Raw genomic sequence first — 9,758 nt, forward strand, 5'->3', positions numbered from 1 at the left:
AGGAAGCCTGAGCAACATGAGTATTCCGAGGAGGTTGAGGTGGCTTGCCATGGAGCTTCCAACAATGGTCAACAATATGATTGGTCTGATGACAATGAGTGCATAATAGCTTTTCCTTAGAGGTTTTACGTCCACGACCATAACCCTGAGCAACAAGGACAGAAGAGTCAACGGTGTCAATCAGAGGTACATGGGTCATATGAGGTGCTGATGATGTAGAGGACTTAGGTGGAATCCTAAGTAAGGTAGACATCACAAAATCTAGTGTAGGATATGTAGCAGACCCCAGAATTTGATCCTGATTGGCAGACAAATGGGAAGGTAAATTATATGAAATGAACAACATAAAAAAGGTATTACGCTATTCCTGCTCCTTAGTAACATCACCAGGAAGGGGCAGAAGTTCATTAAGATCATGAAGTAAACTATGAGCTTTCCCTAAATACTCAGACATAGGACAATTGAAATTCCAAGGAGCAAAAGTAGTTATCAGTTTCTGACACACACCATAGAGTCGCTGTGTATCATTAGTGTACAATGCCTTTGCTTGACTGCAAATAGCTTCATAGGTATTGGCAGGTCAAAAAATTTGTTTAATTGAAGGATGAAGAGTAGCTTTAATGAGACTACACAACTGAGCATCAATCATCTTCCATCGTGTGCGCTCATTAGTCGCAATAGAGTCAACCTTAGTAGTGAGATGGGATATATAATCCGGCCCATCCAACCAAAGTCACAAATCTGACGACCAAGAATCATAGTTCGACCATCCAATTTATCCACACTCAGTGGATCAAGGATATAATTGAAAAAAATAGTAGACTCTGACTTGGGGGCAGCCGGAGACCCAGAAACAGAAGAGATAGGGGAATCCATAATCAAGATAAAAAATCAGAAAGATAGATCACAAAACTAATCAGTAGAAGAGGGATTTGTGCGTAAAAAAAAACAATGTCGAAACACCAAAATAGGACCAGATCTAAAATCGTCACGGTGAGATGTGAAGAACGCAACCAATTGCGGCCGAAACAGAGCCTCCACGCTCCCCGACGTAGTGGGTGACCACCACCAATGAGCTAAGTGGATCAAATACATTAAGTGGATCCGGCACTACATCTTAACCCTAAACCTTAAGGCATTGGGTTCATAGATCCATCCATTTATGTGAAACCCGCCTCCCTCAATCGAGTACTCAGGCCCAAAGTACTCAACCCGCCTCCTAGCTAAACACCTAGCTAGCTCGAGCACAACTCGACTCTGATACCATATTGAATAACAAGAGACGAAAGGAACATTGAAAATAAATTTGTGTATTTTGAATTGATACAAGAGGTACAATATATATAGATACACTAATAGGCTTAGCCCAGGGCTTTTTCACCCTTTTACCCCTTATTAATTAATTAATAACTATTTTGCCCCTGATTCGAAACTATTTATCAATCTGCCCCTCTTTAGTCGACTACCTTGCATTTTTAATCGACTAAATGGCCAAAACAGACAAAAAATGGTTGCTGGGAGATTTAGTCGACTAAATCTCCCTATTTAGTCGACTAAATCTTCATATTTTACAAAAAAAAAATAAGTCAGTATGATTTTAATCGATTAAGTAGAGAGATTTAGTCAATTAAATCTCCCAACAACCGTTTAGTCGATTAAAAATGCAAGGTAGTCGATTAAAGAGGGGCAGATTGGTAGATAGTTTCGAATCAGGGGCAAAATGGTTATTAATTAATTAATAAGGGGCAAAAGGGTGAAAAAGCCCTTAGCCCAGACCTAACTCGAATCCTAATGAAATAAAGAAATAGATATTTACAAATATTCTAAGGATATTCTTTCTAACACCTTTTTACTTATTTATTTTTTAAAAACTCAACAAATAATTCAGTGGATATATATATGGATCTTGTCATGTGAGTGGATCTCAATTATTTATATATAAATTAAGGATGATACAAAAATGCATTAAGATAGAGAATGAGAAAATCATCACGGTTAATAAATATTTGAATGCCTAAAATCTTCTCACATGAATTTGTGTCTCGTGAAAGTATTCATTCCCTAATTTTATACATATTGCGTTATTAGTTAGTAACGGCGGAAGCAGAAAACTTTCTGAGAGGGGACGAAAGGTTAATGCATAATCAGATTTAAAGAATTATGCTCAAAGTTTTATTTATATTTAGTAATAGGAATAAATTATTCTATCTATTTTTTATGCCTATCTTGTTTATCATTTTTCAACACTATTAAATCATAATATGAACTAACTTTTATCATTTCTTTCTTCTTTTCAGATTCTGATATAATAATATTGGAGATTGATAGATAAGATAGACATAAAAAAAGATAGATAAAATAACCTATCTAAATAAATTTTCTTAGGATTTAATTTAATGAACTAAATTTAACTGGATGACGGATTATAATTAACAACACATTCATACACATTTTTTTCACAAATCAAACTTTTCAAAAATACAATTTTATACTCTTAAGACCATAAAATGCTTCATAAATCAAAGTTGGTTTACATATTAAGAAACTTACAAATCCCCAAACTTTCGATTAATCCAAAAGATTTACATATTATATTGTTCATGTTTAAAAGATCCAAAAAATAAGTACATGTACAAAACATTCCATCTTCAAATATATAAAATGAAAAATTACCATCCCGCTTCATGCTTTTATTTCACAATTATCTAGCATAGAATTCCAAAAAAGAGAAAAAAAATGTTCATGATGCTCTAAATGTTTTGAAATTGAGGCAAGTCATTCTTAAAGAGACCAACACTTAATAAGATTGAGACTAGGAGTGGGGTGAACTTGCTTGAAGGAAAAAAGACTATAGATGCAAATTGGTTATAGCCTTATAGGGGACCTTAGAAAGAGAAAAAGGATTTACACAAACCTAAGAAAAAAAAACTGAAAGACATTTATGGCTAAAAATTTAGTTAGAGTACTACTGGTAGTTGGTGCAATCCTAGATTGACTAACAACAGTTAAATGTCAAGGACACATTCTTTGAACATTTATTTTGAGAATCCGTCCTTGAATTTTTTGTGCTTTGGTCTTTTATTGCGTTGTGAATCATAGAAAAATCGCAGGGGAGGGGACGTTTAGTTCATGAGAATTTTTTTGAATACTAGAAAAATGTATTTGATAAGGAAATGGTTGGAAAGTAAGTTTGGTAGAAAAATGTAAAAAAAGTTGTTTGGTTGGAAAAAAATTTACCAGAAAAATTTGGTAAATATTATAAAGTCTATGTTTGGTTTGAGTTAAAACATTGATGGAAAAATGAGTTGCAATTACCAAAATATCCCTTATTTTTAAATTTTTTGAATCTCATCCTGCGGTGTCTATGTTTGATTGTGTAAAGAGTACTCTCATTCAGTATCATAAATCTATCTGAAATTGCCACATCATTTTAGACTATTCAAACCTCTAGAATTTGCCTCTGTGTTCATCGCACTCTCCTTCCAGTTATGGTGAAGGATGAAGGTAGCTTTATAAGAGGGTAATTTTGGTAGTTATGGTACCAAATTTTTTTCATTTACCTAGCTTTTGCGAAATACCACCTTGGAAGTGGGATTTGAGTACTATGCATTTTATCAGATTTTGCAAACAATTATCAATGGCTAGGCAAATCACTTAGCTAGGAAAATTTTTTAATACCATGTACCAAACATGGACAATCCCAAATGCCAATCTCATATGCCTAGGTAAATTTCAAGAAAGCTACTACCAAACACAACTTAAATGGTAACTCTGTACAAGCGGTTCTTTCATCATTTTGGCTTATTTAGTAAAAAAAATATTATTTTGGTAAGGTGAGAGTAAACTATTTACCTTAAATAAAGTATGAGAAAATATGTGTCCTTTTAAAGAATATTTAGATCCTTTTAAGAGAGAAATAAACATAAAGAGAGAGAGTTCGCACTTTTTTTTGTATTTATTTTTTCAATGAAACCCACATCTTTTTATGTCTATTTCTCTCTTAAAAGGATCTAAGTTTGTGTCATTTAAAAGAAAATATATTTTTTTGCTTTTTTTATTTCAGACAACAATTCTTAATTTAAAAACAAAACATGAGCACAATTTTTTTCATCCATTTTAAATATTTTTTTTGCTTCAATAAGACTTTTTTCTTGGGTACATATGTTCATGTAGTTCAAGGGAAAAATATTGGATAGTCTTTCTTTATTTCTCCTTCTCTCTCCTCTTTTCTCTCTTCTCTCCTTTAGTTCTCTCTCATTGTCTCTCATCTCGGCCCACATGTGCGGGATCACTAAATATTCACTCGAGTTCAAGGGATGGGTTGTCAATGTGTCTTGGATATCTTCATATTTCAACCTAGCAATGTGACCTATAGAACGAAGACGGCTAACCAGTGAGTACATTTGTCAATAAAATTTATTTTGTTTTAATCTATTTATCATTTAAAAAAAATTAAACAAGTATTATTAATTTAATGTGACTTATAGAACGAATTTGTCTTGATTGACTGCTAACCAGTGAGTACATTTGTCAATAATTTTTTTTAATCTATTTATCATTTAAAAAAAATTAAGCAAGTATTATTAATTTTTATATTTTAATAATTTTATAAAACAAAATATTAATTCAGTGATAATATCTTGCATATTTTAATAAAAATAATTAAATATAGTTAGTTTTCCTATAATTGCCGCTAAAAAAAATTATATACTTCGTACTATGAGGTAGGATATTATAACAACCAATTAGTGTTACTACTAATGTTACTATCAATCAATTTCATCGTTAGATCGATTATGCTGATCCAACGGTTATATTTTTTCATCTTTTGTATGATTATGATTTCTCATATTTAATGTGAAAGCATTAAATATGAGAAATCATAACTATACAAAGGTGAAAATAAATATAAAATATAAAATAGGAAAAATCATAACCATACAATGATGGAAATAAATATAACTTTTGGATCAACATAATCGATCTAATGATGAAATTGATTGATAGTAATATTAATAGTAATACTAATTAATTATTACAATATCCTACCCAAATATAAATTGCTTCATCACATGCAAATGTAAAAATCTTACATGCAATTGTTAGAGAAAATGGCATATTATTACATAACTTCCACGTGGCATAAATATGAAGCAAGTGCATAATAGCAACTATATAACTAACCGTAGAGGGCCATAGCTTGGGCGGTGGAAGCAAGCTACATATCTCCCTTGATTTTCTGATACAGTAAAATTGCATAGAAAGAAATTTTGAAATAAAAAATAATAAATTAAATAGCAAAGAAAAATACAAATTTAATACATGTCAAAGAACTGAAAAATTTTATTGTTAAAATGTACTTGATAAATACAAATACAATAATATCCAGACAGTAAAACATTACTATAAATTTTTTTCTCTGTCAGTATATCTTGCATCTATATATATTTTTTATATTATTTAATAACTAGTCGCATTTTTAAGGATTCAAATTCAAAATTAGAGTAAATATCCTTTTTCGTCCCTAGAAATTTTCACGAGGCACAATTTAGTCCCTAGGTAAAAAAAAGTCACATTTCAGTGTCTAATTTTTGAAAAAAAGGGACACGTTTGTTCTTCTGTTACTGGAAATGTGACGGCCCACTTGACATAGGCCAGCTGGAACGTTAAGTGGTTGAGTCACTAACGTCACAGCCACGTGGAGGAGAAAGGAACAACGTCGTCTTACATTGGAAGGCTGTATTAGGTGTGTAGAAGGGGACGACATCGTTTGATGAAGATAGACTTCTTGAACCTTTGTTGTTGACTCAGTTAACACAGTCAGACAACAAGTAACTTGTCCATACCCGCCATTTCCTCAGCTCGTGAGCTTCGTTTTCAGTGAAGGTTGGTGACCTACGGTGCTTTGTTGTTGTACGTGTCTTCTGCAGTTGCATGCTTTTGGAAGTAGTGTGGTTTAGGGTGAAGATCCTTAAAACGGTTGTGACTGTGGTGACATTCATGCAAGGTACGTGAGAGAAACCCTTTCTTTATTATCTGTGGTCCTTCTATCCTTTTTGGTCATTGTGTTTTTGCTTAATGTGGTCCCCCATGTGCAGTTTAGGGCAAGAGATGGTTAGGGTTTTTTTTATGTGGTCCCCTTTGGTAGAATATTTTTGAAACTTGTTGCATGTGGTCCCCCTGCTGTTATTTTAAGTTGCTATGTGTAGTGATTACAAAAAAAATCCCTAATTTTTTAGCAATGCAGCCATTTAAAATAACTGTGACTGTTACAGTATTATAGTAATATTGATAATAATTGATTGGTTGTATGATATTGTAAAATAATATTAAGGTAGTGTAAAAAATGATTATGTTATGTTTTCTATGCAGATGGATGAATATATAGTGATAAGATATCATCATGGGGGTGTGTTGGTTAGGAATGATGAAAGGAAGCTGAATTATGTGAATGGCAGAGTGGATGATTTACCTGAAATGGATTCAGACTATCTAAACCTTCGTGACCTTGAAGCTCTGTTCAAGGGGTATGGTTACCACAAAAGTAGACAGATGTGGTGGTTGAAGCCTGGTGAGAGTGATTTAGAGATTGTGTTGCATCTTCTTGAAAAGGATTCAGATGTTTTGCAAATGGTCAAGGCTGCCTTAAGTAATGGGAACAAAATAGACATATATTTTGATGGTTGCATTGCAGTTCCTGAGATTTTGGCTGGGCCTGCAGAAGAGTCTCCTCCTGAAAGTGCTGATGAGGAGGAGGTCTTAGGTGATTCAGTTGGAAGTTCGTGTGAGTTCAATTCTTTTTCTGCTTTTTCTGCTGATGAAAGCGAAGAGGGAGAGATCAATGGACTGTCATGTTATTCATACGACAGTGTAGAAGATGAGCCTTACAAGCCTCCGCCACCGGCAATGGATCAATTGAAGGTGTTAAGCAACTCCTGGACACCAATTTGGACAGGGAACTTGGAGCAAGATTTATACGAAGTGACTGGAAAAGGTGAAAGGGTTGGAGTCAACCTAACCTACAAGACTTGTGCATGTAATGTGTGGCAGCTCACTGGATTGCCATGTGAGCATGCAATTGCTGCAATATGTCATAAGAATGAACCAGCAGAGCTTTATGTCCATCAATGGTTGACAGTGGATGCTTTGCATGCCACTTATGCACATACCTTGAACCCTGTCAATTCTGATAAGTACTGGCCTGCATCATCTGAGCCTAAACCCATTCCTTCACCACTGAAAAGGCCAGTTGGTCGTCCCAAAAAGCATAGGAAGAAGGATCAAACTGAAGAGCATGACAGCAAAACCAAAAAATTAAAGAGGACACGTGCTGCAAAGTGTGCTAAATGTGGCAGTCTGGTTACTATGTCAAGACCTGTAAGGGACCAGCTGCAAGCAAGAGAGGGAGGAGAGCAGCAACACCTTTACATGCAGTTAATGTCAACATAGCAGCAAGACACGAAGAGGAGATCCCTCTGAGTCAAGGAGGACCTTCAAGGCAGTCCCAGGCAGCTGAGGAAGCCATTAGGGGCAACAACCCACCACCTACTGCCCCACCACCAGCACAACAATTGTCAACTGAACTGTCAATGCAACAAGCAGTGACACAAGGAGCAGGCTTATGGCATCTATAGCCACACCTGGGTTTAGGCCACCAAGGCCAGCTTGAATGAAGATGATCAGTTTTTTGTATAGGGGTTCAGTTTTTGTTGTATAGGCAACAATGGTCCTTAGTACCCAATTTTTTGAATTGTATGAACTGTCAGTTGTACCCCCATTATTTTTTTTGTATTTAAGGCCTTTAGGTGCTCCATTTTTTACTACAAGTTCCTGTGCTAAATTCATTTATGTACTGTCATTTGCTGCAATCCAATGTGTCATGGGTTAAAATGCAACTTTTAAAATGAGATTTTTAAATGTTTGTGTTACTGGAAATACCTCTTTTCTCTAAACAGCTCATGTCCATTTTTAAACTGTCAGGGACCAAATAGGGCCCCGATGGCATTTGTCCAGGACCAAATTGGCCCCCGATACATATTGTCAGGGACCAAATTGGGGTTTAGTTTCATCATTACGTACCAATGTCCACCTCTCAAATTCCCATTTGCAACATACCATTTGACTGGATATTTCACTACATCCAACTGTCATTTATCTGTAATGTCCATGTACCACCACATAACATCAGTCCACCCTCACTGTGCAGATAAAAATGGTTATGCCCCATCATGACAGTGGAATCATAACAGGAATAAACTTCATATGATGTATGGGAATGGGCTGTATTACTCCATAACTTTGTTCAATTGCAATTGACATATACTGTATTATATCATGAAGTTAGCAGTATACACAAAAACACATTTTATAGCACAAAAAACAGAACTACATTGCCATATAATCATAGCATCTTGTGAACTTTAATCATCAAAAAACAGAACTACATTTCATTGTTACAACAATTGCAATCAAAAAACAAATCATCAAAAACCCTACACAAGCAGCAACTAAGACCCTAGCTGCCCTACCAACATGCCTAATTTCCTTGTCCATCCTATCTAACTCCTCCACCATCTTCAGGTATAGGTCATTCAACTTTCTTTCCTACACCTTGATACTCAGTTCTTGCTCACTAATCTTCACACCTTGGTCATTCAACTTAGCTTGCAATTTCTCACTCATCATCATGTCCACATACTTCAGCTTGAAATCCATTTCAGCAACATCCAACTCAACCTTGTTGATTCTTCCATCTTCAAGCTCCAGCCTTTCATTACATACATCATCTACCCATCTAAAAAAATTACAAAAGGGCTTTTTATCCTGCCAAAATTGCAAACCACGGTAAGCAAATATTCCAAGTTATCAAAACTCAATTTACAAATGTATACCTTGAAATTAGGGCACCCAAAGAATGCCCTATTTGGGTTTCTCTCTGTTTTGGAGGTATAGACGATTGTTTGCCTCCCACATTTGCACCTTCGACCGCCAGTCTGTGAGGTTGTTCTACACCCAAAAGACGTACTCCCACTTGATCCCCCCAAGCCAGATGACATACTCATCTTCTTCTACGCACCAGAAAATAGTCAGTAAACACCTTCTACTTGACACTCTTTTTAATCTTCATCGTGGGGAGCTTTTGGGTTTTTTTTTCATGGTTTAGGCTGATTTAGGGTTCCTAATTTGACAGGGACTATATTGGGTCACTAACCCTTTCATGCAAGGGTCACCTGTCCAAACATCCAACTAGACATAAGGCATCTATCTGAACGACGTCCTATTATGTCCACGTGGCTGTGACATTAGTGACTCAACCACTTAACGTTCCAGCTGGCCTCCGGGCCGTCACATTCCCAGTAACAGCAGGACAAACGTGTCCCTTTTTTTCAAAAATTAGACACTGAAATATGACTTTTTTTTACCTAGGAACTAAATTGGCCTCGTGAAAATTTCCAGAGACGAAAAATGATATTTACTCTCAAAATTATTAGTTAAGTTTGAATAACTCCTTACGAGTTGATTTAGGTACTTACTAATAGTCTAATTTCTTGAATGAGGAAAATTTTGCAGAAAATTTTTGAAAATAAAAAATAAATAAATTAAATAGGAAACAAAATATAAGGACAACCACCAAATACATAGATGATAGATTAGTTAAAATGAGATTGTTCGGCTAAAATCACAAATTCAAATTTTAGATACACATTATATTAAAAATTTAGGGGAATATTATACTCTCTATTATTTTAGTTTTACTA

The 9,758-nt window shown here is 34.9% G+C and overlaps 1 protein-coding gene across 1 annotated transcript; it reads right to left on the reverse strand.

The window, feature by feature from the left end:
- Positions 1 to 8,604: 8,604 nt before the first annotated feature.
- LOC133306049 (uncharacterized protein At4g04775-like) lies at positions 8,605 to 9,062 on the reverse strand. The gene is made up of 2 exons (XM_061506323.1): positions 8,892 to 9,062; positions 8,605 to 8,823 (listed from the first exon to the last, which is right to left on the reverse strand). The coding sequence occupies exons 1-2, from the start codon at positions 9,060 to 9,062 to the stop codon at positions 8,605 to 8,607; spliced, it is 390 nt and encodes a 129-aa protein (XP_061362307.1).
- Between the last annotated feature and the right edge of the window lie 696 nt (positions 9,063 to 9,758).

This window comes from Gastrolobium bilobum, unplaced genomic scaffold (genome assembly GCF_033153095.1).
Source record: "Gastrolobium bilobum isolate Gb01-03AN ecotype WA unplaced genomic scaffold, APGP_CSIRO_Gbil_v1 utg4933, whole genome shotgun sequence".
Lineage (NCBI taxonomy): Eukaryota > Viridiplantae > Streptophyta > Magnoliopsida > Fabales > Fabaceae > Gastrolobium > Gastrolobium bilobum.